The sequence below is a fragment of the Herpailurus yagouaroundi genome, unplaced genomic scaffold (genome assembly GCF_014898765.1).
Source record: "Herpailurus yagouaroundi ecotype Mexico unplaced genomic scaffold, PumYag 195, whole genome shotgun sequence".
NCBI classification, from domain to species: domain Eukaryota; kingdom Metazoa; phylum Chordata; class Mammalia; order Carnivora; family Felidae; genus Herpailurus; species Herpailurus yagouaroundi.
Window position 1 is genome coordinate 6,574,419 of NW_024412426.1, and position 20,000 is coordinate 6,594,418.

At 38.0% G+C, this 20,000-nt stretch overlaps 1 protein-coding gene across 3 annotated transcripts in view; it reads left to right on the forward strand.

Annotated features, from left to right (window-relative positions):
* The window catches only part of KCNK2 (potassium two pore domain channel subfamily K member 2), a 197,112-nt gene that overhangs the window by 138,045 nt on the left and 39,067 nt on the right, over nt 1-20,000 (forward strand). For all 3 annotated transcript variants that reach the window (XM_040446465.1, XM_040446467.1, XM_040446464.1), the window contains exons 4-6: nt 1,371-1,531; nt 4,605-4,791; nt 17,323-17,462. In XM_040446465.1, coding sequence (XP_040302399.1) covers nt 1,371-1,531; nt 4,605-4,791; nt 17,323-17,462 — 488 coding nt within the window. The remainder of the gene's footprint in view (nt 1-1,370; nt 1,532-4,604; nt 4,792-17,322; nt 17,463-20,000) is intronic.

Below are 20,000 nucleotides of genomic sequence, written 5' to 3' on the forward strand. Positions count from 1 at the left end.
TTGTGGATTATTGAAATGTTTGCTTATTAAAATATTTTATATTAAAATATATTTTTAAAGGATTCTTAACTAGTTGAAATTTATGATTATATCTTTTAATATTGGGGAGTTTCTGAATTACCCTTGAGGTTGTTAATAAACAAATTTCACTGAGTACATTTGAATTGGCTTTATTAAATGATTCATGAATTGGGCAGCATCGCATCTAGCTAGCAGAAGGGAGCTCGGAGGAGTTGTACAACATGCGACACTTTTAGAGAGTAAGTATGGGACGATAAAGTTACTGGTAAAAGGAAAGGATTCTCCGGGCAAGATAGCTCTCCCTGAGAGGGAGGAGCAGGAAATCTTATTATGTGGATCACCTCATCTTCCTTTCGGGGTGGGCAGAAGATGAGGGTGTGATGGAGAGGGCCGGCATGGTCCGCCACACTTTGGCTCTGATAGGAAAATTCCTGACCTACTGGTTAAGGTTAGGACTAAGGCTACATTTCTGGGTGAAGTTGAAACTGCAAGTAGATTAGCTATGAAGCCCCAGTTTGGGGATTCGGTCTAAGTGGTGCCATTTTGGGCCCATGGTTTGTTGTTGTTGTTGTTGTTGTTGTTGTTGTTGTTTTAATTTTTTTTAAGTTTATTTTTATTTGTTTTGAAGACTTAGGCAGTGTGAGTGGGGGAAGAACAGAGAGAGAGAAGACAGAGAATCCCAAGCAGGCTCTGTGCCATCAACGTGAAGCCGACATGGGGCTCGAACTCACAAAACCGCCAGATCATGACCTGAGCTGAAACCAAGAGTCGGATGCTTAACTGACAGAGCCACCCCGGGGGCCCCTGGGCCCCTCGTTTTATAGCTGGGTGCCGGGGTCAAGAGCACCTGGCTCTGGGGTTCCCAAACAGACCATGTCCGGGCACTCTCTGCTGACAAAATCCAAAGGCAGAGAAATGAGTGGCAGTGAAGCAAGAAAGAAATTTATTTCAGAGAGGCCAACGCTGGGAAGACAGAGGACTAGCATCTCAAAGACTGCCTCCATAGGCCAAAAATACTTGCAGGTTTACTTACATAAGAAAATGGGCAAACGTGGGTGGGCAGGCGCAGGTAGCAGTGAAGGTTAAATGGATCATTGTCTTGCGGTCAATTACAGGCAGGGTCTTCCTGGCTCAGTTAAGACTTTATCGCTTGAGGGGGCAGTTACAGTCTCCTGCCTGTGGCAAGTGCTAGGCTGGAAAAAAGAATCCAACCAGAAAGTTTGAGGTCAAAATGGAGAGACCCAAAGTCCTGGTTCAGTTTTCTTGTTTCTTTTTAACAAGGTCATATGTTTTAAACTATTACTCATTTATAATCAACTAATTTTTTTTTTTTTTTTTTTTGTATTTAGGATTTGGAAATATCTCACCGCGCACAGAAGGGGGGAAAATATTCTGTATCATCTATGCCTTACTGGGAATTCCCCTCTTTGGTTTTTTGTTGGCTGGAGTTGGAGATCAACTAGGGACCATATTCGGAAAAGGAATTGCAAAAGTGGAAGATACATTTATTGTAAGTATAATAGACTTTTAACTACATATGTTGTTGAATTTTTTAAAATTGAACTTTTCTATCACCTCAGGTACAGTTAGACATTCAAGTTATTGGGTTTTCAATAACCTTTTATGCATTTAACTCACTGCATAGTTATTTTTATATTTAATTTGAATGAGTAAATTAATGCATGAGAAAAACCCAAACATACGTAGAAATAAAGTAGAAATTTGACAGCCCTAGGTTCAAATTCCAGATGTCTTGCTGTATTCTCTCTTTTTAAACACACGTTTGAATGCTTATTTTTGAGAGAGAGAGAGGGGCGGGCAGAGAGAGAAGGAAACATAGAATCTGAAGCAGGCTCCAGGCTCTGAACTATCAGCACAGAGCCCAACACACAGCTCAAACCCATGAACTGCAAGATCATGACCTGGTCCGAAGTCGGCAGCTTAACCGACTGAGCCACCCAGGCACCCAGTCTTGCAGTATTCTCTTAAGTTAGCTATTTTACCCTGAAACCTCCCTTTTGTCATTTCTATGATGTGAATAGGTACTGGTGATGGAGACATCACTCTGAGAATTAGAGAGAAAAATAAAAGCTTCATGTAGCTAGTAAATACCTGATGATATTTTCTCATTTAAATTTGCTTTGGTATCTTTTTTTGTTGCTGGTGACATTCTAAACTTATATAGCCCTTTTGTGAAGGACATCATATTTAGCAAACCCGATAAAGGCGATCCTGTAACTTAATTCAGTGATGTCACTGACAGAAACTTACCCAAGGGGTGTAATTCAGTAGAACCACAAATAATACACTCGACGATGTTCATCACTATATTATACTCAATAGAACAAATAAGTAAAATGAAAATGCTTTTATTAGAATTATAAATGAAAGATAGTAATAAGACCACTATGATTACAAGCTTCTATTCTTGAAGGAAATTACCAAGAAAATGGTTGCATGAGAGGGTGGGATTATAAATGATATGTTATTACCATCACCACTATTACAAATGCATTTTACTTATTATTCAATAGTGTTTCATCTTTTCACAAACATTTCAACAAAGCATTTTACATTTAATTATGTTGATGAAATAAGACTACTGAATATTGGTTTTTCCATATATATTCCAGTTTTCAGCATTAGTTATATTTTATATTTCAGTTCACACTTCACCCTCAGGTAGTTTTACAGTTAGAATGGAGTAGTATAGTGATTCCAAAATATGAGTGTCATCCTGTTTGGGGTATTATACTTCTCTTATATTGATATTTAAAGTATCTTGCATTTACATTAATTGAGGGGGAAGATTAGTGCCATCAACTTGGTAATGCTGAATTGTTCATTCATTCAACAGATTTTTTTTCTTAAATTTTTTTTATAATCTGAGCATAGTTGACATACAATATTGCATTAGTTTCAAGTGTATGACTTAGTGATCTGACAAGTTTAAACATTATGCTGTCTTTGCCATAATTGGGTATAGCAACCATCTGTCCCATTACATTGCTATTACAATATCACTGGTTTTCTTACGTTGTGCCTTTCATTCCCTTGACTTATTCATTCCATAACTAAATGACAGCCCGTATCTCTGTCTCCCCTTCACCCGTTTTGCCCAATTCTCCCTTTCCCCTCCCCTCTGGCAACCATCAGTTTGTTCTCTGTATTTATAGTTCTGATACTGCTGTTTGTTCGTGTATTCATTTGTTTTATTTTATTCAACGAATTTTGGGTTGCCTACTGGATGCCAGGCAACGTTTTTCATGCATCTACATTGGGGCATAAAACACATAAAACACCCAGTGGTGAATACATGACAGTGGTCATGATTCCACACTTAGTACTAACCACTGTTGTGAGGACTTTACAAACACAAATTCGTCTAAATTTCACTTATGTGATAAGGATGGTGGACTAGAGAAACTTTTTTTTTCACTTTCTGTTCTAATTGGTTTCCTAGATCGTTATCTCTAGAAATTTGTCAAGTTTTAAAACTTAGTGGTTTTTATATGGTGGGGATGCGACCTATAATTTTAATAGCAGATAGGAAAGATCCAGTTAGAGATATTTAGCCTCAAATGAAGATCCGGAGATAAATTGTTGTATGTACAAACATATATACAAATATGTTATACTGAGGAGATTCCTGATAAGAGAAGAAGGTGAAAAAATATGGTTACTCTGAAGACAGCTGTCATGAAGGGGTATTGAAGATTTATCCTTGCCTCCATGTCATGTTTGATTTATTCCGTTGTACAATTTAAAGCCATGGAAGAGAGAGATAATTCATCTGATTCACAGGGAAATCAACTGTGGCCATTAAGTCTGTGAGCACTTCAGCTGAATCAATTGAATAATGATAGGAAAACATACAGGGAAGTTTTTCATAAAATTAGTAATTTTTATCAATTATCAGTAGTCCATATTTAATTTTTTAATGTTTATTTATTCCTGAGAGAGAGAGAGAGAAAGAGACAGAGACAGAGTGCAAGCAGGGGCGGGGCAGAGAGAGAGAGACAGTATCCAAAGCACATGCCAGGTTCTGAGATGTCAACACAGAGCTTGACGTGGGGCTCGAACTCACAAACAGCAAGATCATGACCTGAGCCAAAGTCGGACGTTTAACCAACTGAGCCACCCAAGCGTCCCATCAATAGTCAATATTTAGTTAACAGTTCACTTTTCTCTATTTTGCTGTATTTCCAGATTATGCTTGGCTCGCTATCAGCGGTATGCCTATAGGATAGAAATATTTCAAAAGAAGTTTACATAAACAAGGAATGATGTAAATCTCAAATTGTATTCTCAGAGCAAATGTAATTTATTTTGAAAGTATTTTACCTGTTGTAAAGCTATGTAAGGGTAAAGTGGCATCGTCATGAGCATTGATTGCTTTGAGTTCGGTGTGTTCTCTCCAATTTTTATAAGACAATTGAAAATTAATCATGAAAGGGAAAAAAATAACATCCTTACTTGCTAATTTGTTGATAGCTGTGTGTTAGGTTAGCTTTGCAGGTGCACCAACAATCAATAAATCTCCATCAGTGTCTCTTTCTCGCTGTCTTCACTCTCACCCATAGAAGTGGAATGTTAGTCAGACCAAGATTCGCATCATCTCAACCATCATATTTATACTGTTCGGCTGTGTACTCTTTGTTGCTCTGCCTGCGATCATATTCAAGCACATAGAAGGCTGGACTGCCCTGGACGCCATTTATTTTGTGGTCATCACTCTAACAACCATTGGATTTGGCGACTACGTAGCAGGTAAGTTTTTCCTGGCACCAACAGTACTCGCCTAACCCGTGTCCTTTAGACTTTTTGCTTGGGTTCATAGCACAACACAGTGTGTCTGTCTTAATTTCCCAGGCCTGCCTTAATAAACAAAATTCCCCAAACTGGGTGGCTTTAAACAAAAGAAATTCATTGCCTCACAGAAGTTCAAAATCAGGGTGACAGTAGGGGCACGATCCCTCTTGAGACTCTAGGTGGCCTTCCTTCCTCCTTGTTTCTTTCAGCTTCTGGAGGAGGCAGTTTCTGCCTGTCCTGCCCCATTATTATCCCTGCTTATGACGTCACATGGCATTTGTTCTCTCTGTGTCCCTGTAGCTGTGTCCCTCTTCTTATATGGACACTGGTCATACTGGATGGAAAGCCCATTCTACTCCAGTATGCGTTCAGATTAACTAATTACATCTTCAAGGACCTTATTTTTCCTATAAGGCCATGTTCCAAGGTCCTGGGGACTCACATACCATTTTGAAAGACCATTTAATCCATAACAGTGACAGAGACAAAAGGTAAGTCATTCTTCTGTGACAGTGGAGGTAAGCAGAAAGGTGCAGTTGAACATTTAGGTTTCATTCTAGGAAAGAAATATATGTTGCTGTTTGTTCAGAATCTTATATTCCCACCTTAGTTTCAGAAACCAATCTGCCCCTTAATTTTTTTTTTGTTTGTTTTTGTTTGTTTGTTTTTATTTAGTGTTACATGAATTCGAGTTTAACTTCTCTTTGCTCTTTTTACTTAAGCCTTTTCATGACTTAGTTTTAAAAACACCTGCAAACTTTAGAAGATATTCTAAGCTATTTTCAAACCTTCTTTTCTCTAAGATATTTAACTCCTTTAATTTCCAGTTCTCAGGGAAGTATTTTTCACCTTAACCAAAGTGGCCACATTTTTTTGTTTTGTGTTTTTTGATATTTCCTTTTGTACATGTTATTACAATTACAGTTTGCTTTATTGTTTTATCTCTTAGGTCTTCACTTCCTATCATTTTAATTCTTTCTTTACCATTTATATTATCCAGTTGTCATTATTATTCTAACTCCAGTTTTCAATAAATTACAGTAATGATGGTAAAAGTAACCATGGTGATGTTCTATCATGGGCCATTTTGACTAGCTCTTGAAAATCTAAACCATTCTTTTTTAGAAAATCCGAGTTGAAGTATTAGAAAATCATGCTAAACACTATAGTAGGAATGTGCTCTTCAACTTCCCGGAATAAACTCACCAGCCTAATTTAATTTTAAGAGAGTTTTATGCTTTCTGGCTGTTTACTGTTCTTTCTCATCCCGAACTTCTTACTTACGTGTTTTCAGAGAAAAACTGTTTTGCACAGTTCTCTAATATCTCAGAGAAGCCTGATGGTTCATCTGTTTCTATTGATTTGTTAATTATAGTTGAGCCTGGCAAGGCCCCCCTTTCTAGGGAACATAGATCCTTGAAGGTGGGGATGTTTTCCTGAAGGAAGCTTTGCTTTTGGTCAGAAATACTGTGCACATATCTCTGTACTGGATGGAGGCCCCAAAAGGGGGAGGGTGCATCACTCTGCTGGAGATCCTTTAGTTTTCTAATTAGCAAACTGTAGGCAGAATGATCGCAGACATTTGTAGCTCCTTAGAAGACACGCTTCTGCTCTAAAGCACCCATTTTTCTAACCTCTCATGGAAGGTGTATGATTGGCTTAAGTAGAAATAGAAAGTGCATTAATGTAGGAGAAAGGAGGACACAGTGAGATGATAACAAGATTTAGACTTGTGGTATGTTAACCCCGGTCTCTTGTGCCACTTGATAAATATCCAGTCTTGTAACAGCTATGGCATATACAGGTATTAATGCAAGCTTTGTATTGCATGTGTTATTTTCATTTTAGTTTTTAATTTTGTATGGTAAGGCAATATTTTGTTTCTTTTTCCGCTTTATTGAGATAGAATTGAAAATAAAATTGTAAGATGTTAATAAGTATACACCGTGGTGATTTGATATATGTACATATTATAAAAGCATCTAGTTCATCTAGTTAATTAACACATTAACACATGCATCTTCTCACCTATTTATCTTTTGGAGGGGGCGGGCGGTAAGAACATTTAAGTTCTACCCCTAACATTTCGATAATCTAATACACTGCACATATTATTTTAAGAAATTGACTGACTACCAGCCAAGTATGTGGCCTGGTCTGGTTAAAAAACAAAACAAAACAAAGATTATAAATAAATTTTAAAAAGTGGGTAGAATCCTAAAATAATGTTGTATTTGTGACCACAGTGTAAAATGGCTTAGAAAAAAGAACAAATATTTTTACTTTATGGTTTTGTAGAAGATGAAAAAAGAAAACCACCTTTTTTTTTTTATACTAACCTTAAGAGATCAACACTTGGAAACTGGCTAGAAGAGCAGTTCACTGAGAACATCTTACGTGTAGGAGTGGGGACCCTAAATTCAGAGTTACGGCACAACACTGTAGGGGAGCACTGTAATAAAATGATATCTGTGCGCCATAAGTGGAATCTAATAAACACCCGTTATTACTAAGATTTTATCATATTGCGCCCCTTTGTAAATCCATTACTGTAATTTTATTTCTGCAGAGGAAATAATAAAAACTCACTAGAAATATGCCTTGCTTGGGGCGCCTGGGTGGCTCGGTCGGTTGAGCGTCCGACTTTGGCTCAGGTCACGATCTCGCGGTCCGTGAGTTCGAGCCCCGCGTCGGGCTCTGGGCTGATGGCTCAGAGCTTGGAGCCTGCTTCCCATTCTGTGTCTCCCTCTCTCTCTGCCGCTCCCCTGTTCATGCTCTGTCTCTCTCTCTCTCAAAAATGAATAAACGTTAAAAAAAATTAAAAAAAAAAAAAAGAAATATGCCTTGCTAATAATTAGCAAAGGAATTTGATGGGATTCAAGTGACAAATGCTGAGAAAGATAAATTAGAGAAGAGTCTTCACATGCCAGGTCCTTGTGCCCAGGGAGTGGTTTTGGAAGGAGTGTGTACATGAGGCAGATGTGGCCAAGGCGGGGTAGGAAATGTGTACTCTTTGCATAATTCTTTGGAAAAACAAAAACCTCGAGTTCTTTTTTTAAAGGTCTGGGAAAAGAATTGCCTCACTTAATTCAATAGAGTACACACAAATAGGTTTTGCTTCTGGGTACCTTGTGGCTGTGGAGTAAAAGCTAGCTATTGAGCAAAGTCAAGTACCCCTTCCGGGAAGTATCGGTTGCTTACTTTCTAGAACCTTCCCTTTTGAAGTGAGATGTCACTACAGATAGTAACCTCGCTTAAAGTTGGTGCTTTTGCCAAGGAAAAGTAGGAGGCACTGCTCCAACTTAAACCTCCTCATCTTTCTATTGGACTATAAATCTCAAAAGAACACAAGAATATACCTCCTGCAATGCACACTCCCCATCTGATGCCCTTCTCAAGCCTGCAAACCCTGCTCGGAATAGGATTAAGGTTTAATCATGTTCTTGTGTTGAACCCCTTTGAAGACCAATTAAAGAACATATTCTTCAAACTGATATTATTAAAGGAAAATAAGAAATTTTGGAGAGCAATATATAAATTGTTTAGGATACAAGTTGTAATCTTGGTGTAAATATTAGAAGCATCTTGAGAGCAACAAGTAAAGATGTGATGTTCTGAACCAGAACTCTGGAGCACAGTGCTCATCTCCAGGGTATGAGCAAGAAAGTCCATGCCAGGTATAATTTCTGCCATGGGAAGCAAACAGAACAACTCCTGTTTTGATGTATTTGTAAGCCTCATTCCTTACTTTTTACTTGTTATATGTCGTAGTGTCCATGATGTAATTTGTAAGAACATAATAGATTGCTAATTCATAAATAAACATGCATTTAAATTTGCATGTGCAAAACCTTTTCACTGTGGGGGATATTGAATCAAAAGTATTTACAGATCACTGGTAAAGACAAATCAACACAGTGTTTAGGTCTCATTGTGTATGTGACTGAACAGAGAAATTCAGCATTTAGTGATTTTTCTGCAAGAAGAGACCTGGAAAATTAAAAAAAAAAATTAATGTTTATTCATTTTTGAGAGACACAGAGAGACAGAGTGTGAGCAGGGGAGGGGCAGAGACTAAGGCAGACACAGTATCTCAAGCAGGCTCCAGGCTCTGAACTGTCAGCACAGAGCCCCACAGAAGACCCGAACCCACAAACCGTGAGATCATGACCTGAGCCAAAGTCAGACGCTTAACCGACTGAGCTACCCAGGCGCCCCAAGACCTGGAAAATTTTAATTTTATATTTATATTTATGCAAGGGAGGTGTTTTAGTGGCTGGCTGGTTACCTTAGTGACTGGTGTGTGCTCCCTCCTGATGGCCTTTTTTGTTCTTTCACTAGCTTTCAATGTTCTAGAACTAAAATGGACCCACGAGGCCACAGGGTCACTCGCACACTTGTTTTACACATGAATAAACAGACCCCCATTACTAAGACCAGTGCCTGCAGACTAACGCTTCCTAAAAGGCGAGAAGAAACAATGTCAGTTATTTAGCAAAGTGTTGTTTTAGCAGTGCCTATAATTTATAGTCAAATTATAGAGGTAAGTTAAAATTAATGGCAAAAATTATGTTTGAGAATTAACTGTTAATTTCCTGCATTCTGTTTCTTAACTTTTGCCATCTTATTTTCCATTTGATGAAAAGTCTGGGGTGACAAGTTGTTAAATCATGCTTACCTTGTAGACTGAGACCTAAATCATCCCTTCACTAAAACCTAAGCAGTAGGGGCGCCTGGGTGGCTCAGTCTGTTGAGCATCTGATTCTCGATTTCAGCTCAGGTCATAATCCCAGGGTCATGGGATCAAGCCCTGTGTCAGGCTCTGTGCTGAGCTTGGAGGCTGCTTAAGGTTCTCTCTCTCTCCCTCTGCCCCTTTCCCCAACTTGCATGCTCTCTCTCCCTAAAAAATAAAATAAAACAAAACTAAGCAGTAATATTAATTATCTGGAAATGTGTGACAGATTGAAATCTCTTCATTCAGGCTTGCCTCTATGACTGGTCTTTCAGGTCTATGATTTTTTTTAAAAATGGTGCTTCTTCAAATTTGGAGAGAAGTCATATAATTACCAAATTAAACACAATTTAAAATTCTCCCCCCCACCACCCAAAATAAAATTCTTTTCCAAAGCTACTATCTCGGTTATATATACTATTAGGGTAAGAGTGGGTCAAGCAAGTCAAGAAGCACATTTCTACATCTTGTTTAGAAGCTGCCTGAAGAAGTTCTCAAAACACACCCTTTTTCACAAACTAGGTTTGTTCATAAGATATAATTTGAATGAGTGAAAGCCAGATGAAAAATTACAGTTTCACAAATCAGTGTCCTCACATTACCTGCTCTTCTAATAAAAAACAAAAATTTTAGCCAAAAATATAGATGTTCTAAGAAATCCTCATGGTTGATCTTAGGAAAACACATTTTCCATCAGAGCATAAATTAATTTAGCCATCCAGATATGTGTCCTTGGAATTTGGGTCAATCTTTAGTTGAATAATGAAATTTTCCATATCTCATAGGTGGCTATTGAAAGTGTAGGGGCTAAGGACTGGCTCTCCCAAGATGGGCCACTATGCCATAAAGATTATTTTGAGTTAAAAGTAACCAAAACCCACCAGATGCAGGAAAAGCTCTCTGCCTCCCCCTCAACTGCCTAAATATATTGGAAAAGAGAGCCTGTCCCAGGAAGAGAACTATTAACAAAGACTCCCCTTTACCTAAGAAACTTACCTGCATAATAGGACAACCTTTGTTTTTCCAAACATCTCTTATCATCTTCCTGGTAATGATCTTCCTCCCCTTTGTGTCCTTAGACCCCTACCCCTCTTCTTAGGTCATATAATCTTCATGTTGCTTCACTGTCTTTGAAATTTCACATCTATGTGGATTCCCTGCCCATACACCTATTAAATTTCCGCTGTTCAATCTGTCTCATGTCAGTTTGATTCTAAGTCGAGCTAGAAGGACCATAGGGCAGAGGAAGGGCCTCCTCCTCAACAAAGCTTACTGAGTTAATCAGGCTTTAGGCTTAGTGCCGATATGCTCCTCTAAAATACAATTTCGGACTTTCCAAGGTAAAATTCTTCTGATACTTTTACCTTTACTAAATTTTTATAAATTTTCCCAGTTGTATAATCATTTGTCTTCATTTTTTTTTTCTTAGAAAGAACATATTTGCATATCTCATATTAAGAATTAAGTTTTCTTGGGGCACATGGGTGGCTCAGTCGGTTAAGCGTCTGACTCTTGATTTCAGTTCAGGTTATGCTCTCCTGGTTCATGGGTTCTGGCCCTGTGTCAGGCTCCCTGCTGACATCATGGAGCCCGCTTGGGATTCTCTCTCCCTCTTTCTCTGCCCCTCCCACATGCTCTCTTGCTGTCTCTCAAAATAAATAAATAAACTTAAAAAAAAAGAATTAAGCTTTCTTGGAATTATGTTTTCAAAGTCATTATCAGAAATGAAGTTTTTCGTAACCAAACTATTGATTTTCCTTATAACTGAAAACATGAGTCATTCGGTGGAGTGCTCAGAGCTTGCTGAATGGAAAGGCAATTTATCATGAGAACATATAAATCTCTGTTGAGAAATCATAGCAGGTTTTTTGGTTCAAAACGGTTCTAACAGAGACCCTTAAGAGAACAGTCCTGATGTTGCCTAATGTTTTGCAACTATGTCAGTGGCCAGCTGTTGAACTGATCAATAACAGTAAAAATTTTCCAGGACTTCAGTGGGTAAGAAGGAAAGTAGGATGATGATGAGGAGTGAAGTCTACTGAATGATGAACAGTCACCACTCCCACCACAACAATGTCTCAGAAAAATCACTTTTATCAGAAAGGGCGGGTGTATGTGACTGCTAGGGGAGATGTATTATATTCATCATTCATTTATTTATTCAAGTGTTTAGTGAGCACCTACCGGGTATTAGACCCTGTGCTTATATTGTGATAGTGATAATAATTGCTCTAATTCCTTTTCCTTTGGGACAGAATGTTTGAAAATTGGGGGCAAAAATTAAATAGGGAACTTTCTTGTCTTCCTGGTAGTCATTCTGTTTCATAATATAGGAAAATACTGCAAAGAGTCTGGTCACCCCCAGATTCAGCCAGTAACTCTCTGAGAACTCACAAGAGAATGGATGGTTGTCTGCATGATGAATTAAATAGGATTTGACTCAAATGGGCCAGAAGTCTTAGGACCTGGGAGCAAAGCAATTAAGTTATTTAACTTTTTAGATCCAGAATGGATCTATATAGAAACATGGTGGAAACGTGTGCAGGATAAAAATGAGAAGGAAAATATTCAGTGATTGATAGTCGTGGCTTAGTGAGATAGGCAGTAAATTGTACTAAGTATAATGAAAAAGGCTCCAGATTGCTCTATAATGAGACTTAAAGGTAGCTTCTAGGAGTAACAATTTTGTACGTCTTACATACTCTAGGTTTCCATCCATGTGAGGGAAGAGTGAATGACAGTGTATCGATCTTTCTTTCTGATCATGAAACTACTGCTCTTCTCATGGCTATTTTCCTAATTTTAGATCAAGTACCTAGTAGGAAATGGACAACATCTTGAACGCTGACATGGCAAATCCCAAAATATAGGTTCAAATGTTAGAGAGACTTCGTTAACTTGTTTTGCCTTTTGTTTTTCTGACTTAATAGCATATGAGAAGTTCGGCTTAGTAGGTGAGCTGTGGTTTAGGACTGAAGTCATACTTCCATTTGTAAAAAAAGAAAGCAGAGTTTGCAACGTTATTGAAAGAGCCTCTTGGTTCCTAAAACCCTAAGGAGAGTCTTCATTCAGTTAAATTGCTTTACTATAAAAAATATATATACTAAAGCAGAAAATAAATTCCCCCTTTTATATTAAGGCAGGCTAGTCTTATTAATAAAAGTAAAGCTAAACACACAAAAAATTAAAATCAATATTTCATATCTAAACTAAAATGCTTAAAGACCAGGTAAAGAAATGATGCCCATCTTCTTTAGAACAAGGTTCTATGTCCATATCTATATTCTGCAATACAAATATACTTTTAAACCAGAGGAGGGGGGCATGGAGTTGATGACTTTAGTTCAGAATGGCTAGATGATTCTTTAAATCCAGGATTCTCCTCCTGGATCTTCCTCTCCATCCTCCTCCTTCTGCTTTCTTCTTTATAAATATTCTGTGATTCAGGAGCATCTCAGAGAAAGAAAATCAAATATAAGTATCTCAGGGAGGGCATCGCATACTCAAGTTCTTTAGAGCACAATAGGGCCAATTACTAGAAACTGTTGGAATGAGGACAGAAGCATGGTAAGGAGGCTTCTGAAAAAATCGTGCTTGTCTTCAGACCCCTGGCTTTTCTAGGTAAGACCATTGAGGGGCAGTCTGGGAAGAGGCATATCTTGTTTGACTTAGTGTCTCTAGCCCTAGCTAAGTCTCCACCATGCAGTTTGGACTCAAAAGGCTGGTGGATAAATGATAGCAAGGACCGGAACTGAGACCATAGGTGACATACACAAACCTGGTTAGTGGGGAAAAGCCTGTCTTTTGGAGCGAGGAAGCCCTGGTTTTGAATTCTAGCTCTCCTACCTCCTTTCCTGTGTGCCCTGACACATGTTATTTTACCTGCTAAGACTACAACTTCCCTATTGTAAGTGGGACACTTACTGTTGGGATTTCTAGGAGCCAGTACAAAAACCGGCTTTTACTCCTGAGTTCTGAACAGACTGTGAAATGGCAATTGAATTACTAGCTTAATTACTGATAGGGGCAGCTGGAGATGTGGCTTAAATCTATGGTGAATGGTCTTACTAAAGCCCTGTCCTAAATCAATGGACACATGAAGAATGCGAACACAACTCCCTCAATACCTGCCCCCCACCCAGGGCGTTAGGATGGAATGATTTCATTTAGATGGACAATCAGGAAGTCTTACTTTTCAGTCTTCTCTCAATCAGATTGTGAATATTTTGGAAATCAGCTGAAATGAGCATAGACTTGGCTGTATAGAACTACCAGGGCCTTTATTTAGAAAAAAAACAAAAAACCTGTATGTGCCTGCTATAGCCTCATGGGCTGTTCTGCCCCCTAACCAGTAATTCTTTGGGGCCAGGTAGGAGATGGCTTTTTTAATGCTGGATGGAGAGATTGTTCCAAGCAAATTCACTATTGCTAAAATGGGTCCCTAGCAATAATGCCATAAATAACAATAATAATAATAATAATAACAATAATAAAGTTTTCCTGACCTATATTTTTAGTAGTTTAGTCTGCTAGATAGATTTTGGCTGATCTCCTTTCTTAAGCACTAAGGAGAAAGCCCGAGAAAAATGGCGCCATCACGTATCATGGGAGTCAGGAAAAGACTTATTTTAACTACTTGGAATAGTTCATAAGATTCCTGAAACCTTTGTACCTCCACCCCTCTTTACTTATTTTTATTACCATCTGTCTATTCTCCTATAATGATTAGCCAGGAAGGTCTGAAAATGGAAAGGACTTGTGCACGTATTTTCAGTGGCAACCAAGAAAACAGCAGTGAGGTGACTGTTCCTGCCAAGTGGGTGAGGAACCCAGGAGGGGAGGGCGGGTTGTAGCAGACTGCAGGCTGCAGCTCAGGAGTCTGTGGAAAGAGGGGAAAAAATGATAAGGGTTGCAGAGTAGAGATGGGGGTGGGGGGCACAGGCAGCAAATCCAGCACAGAGACATTACCCGAGGGTGTGAATAAGCAAAAGACTCATGTACAGGTTTCCTGAATGTAGCTAGGCTAAAATTAATGCTTCCAACAGCCAAAAAAAATTTTTTGTTGATGTTTCCTAATTTAAAAATAAGACCAACAGCCCCTTTTAAGCAAGCTATCTTGACATTACGGGTATTTTAATTTGGATTCTTGGATCAAGCGGATGGAATAGTGTGGAAATTAATTCGTAAATCTTAGAGAGGACTTATGAGTTGTTTGACAACACTCCTGTATACATCATTTTTCCTTAGATCATTTGCCTGCCGGTATTTCACTCCTAAGAGCAGCAGTTGAGAATGGGAAGCATTCCCCACCCCCACCCCCAGGCTTAGAAGCCACCAAGACTTGTGGGATGAACATTTTACCCAAATATAGACCTTTCAGTGATTAAGCTAATTTACTCTTTTCAAACTGTGACATCCTGTTTATAAGAAAGAAGACTTACAAAAAGTCATCTTGAGTATGAACCAACTTTTAAAATCCACATCTTGGTGAACTTATGTGTTAAGTGAGTCACAGCTATTGGGATGAAGACTTTCTGGTTTTGAAAGAGAAAGTACTCGGGAAAAAATGTCATTTTGGTTTCTTTGAAATGGAAACATTTGAAAAATGGAATTCGCTAGAGAGCCTATCGTATAACAAGTTTCCACACACAACTTCTTAAGTCACTTCTGTGAATTTGTAGAACTGCATTCCCCGTGGGCCGACTCTTAACCATCATGAGATGCATTTGGCCTCCACAATCCTTCCCAGAAATGGTGTTTTTGAAAATTTTACACAAGGTAAAATTTTTACCATATTTTGAAGGTGATATTATTTACTTTGGAAACTGTGCTTTTCAGATTACTCTTTGTCCCCAAACAAAGCTGAACTTGTGTCTGTTACTTGCCCAAGAGAAAAATGTTCTCTTTTTACTCTGAGCCTTTGATATTTGACAATGTCATTGTGGGCAGCTCATAGTCTAATGTATATATAGTAATGCTTATTTTCGACTTTGTGTTTGACTTTCATGCATACTTGCTATTTATCAGCTGTTCTTCCGAATGGACGGATTGAACCTTTGTGAATGGAGTACCTCTGTGACCCCTCTAAGCATCTAATCTCCGTGCTGTTGATACCACAATCCTGATCTCTTGCTCTGCCCTGTTGAACGTTAGATCTGTATGTAAGGATCCATCCTTCACCTGTTGGTACCGCAAGCACTTCAAACCTATCATGTACCAATTTGAATTACTTTTTTTTTTTTTAGTCACTATTCCTTCCCCTGTGTTTCCCGTTCAGTTACTGTCATCATCTCCCAAAAGAGGAGCTCTGGTCATCCTAGAGCCCTTCCTTGATGATGCTGCCTCTAATACCTTTTCTTTCCATTCCAGCCCTAACTCAAGCACAATAACCTCTTGGGTAGTTCAGAACAAAAGTTTTTCATGAGACTTTTCTTGTGAACCTGCCTTCTCTGCTGCTGGATCTTTCTGAGCATAGGGTCAAACATGAATATAAGACTTATCACCTATAAACTTTACCTCCACCCCATCGTGTTAGGAACATGTTTTTGCAATCTGACACAATTCACTTTTTCTACATTCCTCTCTTCTACCCATCTACTCCCTGGCCCCCATCCATATGTAGAGTTAGCTACTAAAAGTCCTTTGAATATGCCGTGTATTTATACACTGAACTTTTCTCTGTTTTGATCTTCATTACTGAAGACCCCCTTTTCTCTTCTTGCCTTTCCCCTTCCAGAAGTAAAAATCATTTCTTCCATGTCCTCTCACAACACTTTTTTATTCTTATTTGCTATCCCTTGATCTACCCCGTTATGGGAAATTGTCTATGTGAGGCTTTCTCAGAGTAAATTATGAATTTCTGCAGAGAGAGACCTGTTCCTCTCTCTTGTGAAGAGAAGTAACTGTTTTCAGTGTTGGGGAATTAATAAGTGCCCCATTAATATGTGCTGAGGTAGGGATGTGTTGAAATGTATTCAGATTCTCATAGGTGCAGCTTTTGTACCAAATGGATGGAGAAGCAACAAAGATTAGAGTAAAGCAGAAGAGGTCCTTTGCTAATTTTGTCTTGACAGCTAAGGATTTAAATTTGTGACCTGCATGGGAATTCCTCCAAACAGTCAGAAAATAACGAACGGCAATATCATCTACAAATTACTATGTGTTCCATATAGACCCACTGACGCATTGTCTCAGGCATTTGTTATCAGTCCATTGTATTGGTGATTTTAGAATAAGAGCCACTTTCTGACCAGGTTGACTTTGTGTTGATTGGTAACCATGTATTGATTGGCAGTAATGTAAATACGCTAAGGCAAATGCATACCCCAAAAGGTGTCATTTCTGTCTTCTACATGTTCGGTAGATGTGGAAAGAGAAACCAGTACACATGGAATAATGAACCCCTCGACTAGCTAAACAAAAAAAGAAATCTAGAACAAAGAAAAATCAGTATGATCTAGAGATGTAATGAACAGTCTCATTAAGAAGAACCTAGTGACTGAAATATAACACTGGATGCTGGATGTTAACTTACTGGAATTAAAATAAAAACTTAAAAAAAACCACAAAACTTGTGACTCATTCTTGAAAAATAGAAAAGGATAGGAAAGAATTCCATATGAAGACAATAACATGGAGCAATTGACAAGATGTCTGTTTTGCAAGCCAAAATTCAGTTGGTACTTTTAGCAAATATCCGTATTAATTACTTTCATGAATACAAAGTTATTCTGTCCTGCTTTATTTTTCTCGCACAGGTGGATCGGATATCGAATATCTAGACTTCTACAAGCCTGTCGTGTGGTTTTGGATCCTTGTAGGGCTCGCTTACTTTGCTGCCGTCCTGAGCATGATTGGGGACTGGCTCCGAGTGATATCCAAAAAGACAAAGGAAGAGGTAAGAATTAAGAAGTGTGCAAAAACACTCCTATTGAGCTAATGCAGTACAAATTATTTTTCATCTTTTTTGACATTTATTGTTTACAATAATGTTACAATTATGTTTGACACAATTGTTTACAATAAATGTTACTTAAAATGTTTAACATTTATGTTTGGTGTATATTTGCTGTATGTTAAAGTATAATTCAGTTAACAAATATTTGCTTAACACCTCTGTGTGCTAGATGCTATCAAGGTGCTGAGGCTAACTTATAATGAAAAAGAGATGTAATTTAAAATATTTTCTTCACCATTCTTTTCCTTTTTCTTTTGTTTTATTTCTTTTTTTTTCTTAAGGTCACAAAGTAAATGTTATTCCATAAAGAGAAATACAATAGAAAATGTTTATGTCAAGGGGCGCCTGGATGGCTCAGTTGGTTAAGCATCTGAGACTTCGGCTCGGGTCACGATCTCGCAGTTCATGGGTTTGAGCCCCACGTCAGGCTCTGTGCTGACAGCTCAGAGCCTGGATCCTGCTTTGATTCTCTGTCTCCCTCTCTCTCTCTCTCTCTCTCTCTGCCCCTCCCCTATTCACACTCTGTCTCTCTCTCAAAAGTAAAATAAACATTTAAACATTTTTTAACAAGAAAATGTTTATGCCAAGATGTCAATAACATGAAAAAGTGAATGTGTCATGTAATATTGAATTTTTTAACTATATTAACTTTTTCCTCCTTTCTTATGTTGCTATAAATGTGTGCAAGTACACACACGTATGCACACATATGTACCCAAAGCTGTATGCCTTAAGGCCAGTTTCCCTGCGTACAGATTTCAGGTGTTCAAAAGATACCCTTTTACCTATTTTGTACAACTATACATACAGAAATGAACATTAGAATCTTGACTCATGAAATTTTGGAAAGTTTAAAGTTTAAATCTTGATCTTGAAATTTTATACTTTGGAAATTACATTTTGATTTCATGTTTATAGACCCAGGAGTATTATCAGTTTGAGGGACACAGTAGTGTTTTATTATGATTTCTGTATTTTTAGTTTGTAGATTTTAGCCAACTCTACCACTTTTTTGAGAAAAACAAATCTGTAAAACCTTCAGTTATTACATCCATTATCTTCCTTTAATTACCCCTCCATTTCATTATCTGGTGTTCATATGCTAGGAGACGCCTGGTGTTAAAATCTTTAATACAGCAAAGGTGATTCTTTAAACATAAACCCAAGAGAAATAGACTATGATAGGAAATGATAAAATCCATTTCTCTCTACAAATACTTTCTTGAAACTCATCAAGTCATATAATTTGTTACCAGTACCCTAGGTGTCTATAGTAATTAGAAAGACTGTAAGTGATTCAGCACTCCCTTCATGGGTAGCATATTTCTCAATTAAAAACTCACATAGTCTGTATGCATTAATTTATATCTTAGCTGCACCATAAAACCAAATATCTTATTATAAACAAATCATGAAGATAATTTGCTTGACATTCTGATTTAAATCATGTGAAAAGTTCTGCTTAGAACAGGACCCCAGTTGATTCACCTCCATCTTAGACTTTGCGCGTGCGCGCACAAGACAGAGAAAGAGAACGTGAGGGAGAGAATATTGTAATTGTTTTAACTTTGGTGTGCTTTTAAGGATCTTGAGATGCTACAGGAAAAAAGGAAATTGAAGCTAAGAAATGTTTCGGATAACATAGCTAAAAAGAAAATTTCTCAAACCTCTAGCCATAAACAAGATTTTAAATGGATTTTTAAAACACACACAAGTATTTATTTTTTAATTAATTAATTTTTAAAATTTGCGTATAGTTGGCACACAATGTTGCATTCGTTTCAGGTGTACAACGTAGAGATTCAACATCTCTACACAAGCATAGCTACCGTCTGCCACCATACAACGCTGTTACGAGATCACTATGTTCCCTGTGTGGTACTTTCCATCCCCGTGACTTATTCATTCCGCAACTGGAAGCCTGTACCTCCCAGTCGCCTTCACCCATTTTGCCCATCCCACCCACCCCCTTCCCTCTGGCAACCACCAAGTTTTTTTCTTTGTATGTGTTGGTCTGATTCTGACAAGCATTTATTTTGTAAATAAAATAGAATTGAACCGAACATATCTTCTTCAGATAGATAGGAGACGTTTTGTGAAAGACACATACACACATATTATAAAAACACTATATATTATATACACACATGCATATACGCATACTAAGATTATTATGGATCACAGTCAAAAAGTGTAAAAGCCACTAAGGCGCATATAGAACAGAGGGAAATTTTATTTTTATTTTATAGCGTAGACTATTTGATCAGAGTTTGAAACCTGTATTATTAAAAACCAGGGCTTTGTGTGATAGGACTAGCTGGTACAAAGCCTGAATATCCTTTTCCAGAGTAATGAGATAATGATCTGCAGGAGTCCCGCCATCACACACATGAATGATGAGGGGCTGAAACAACAGATATTTATTTTCTCACGGTCCTGGAGGCTGGAAGTTCATAGTCAATGTGCCAGCAGGCTTGG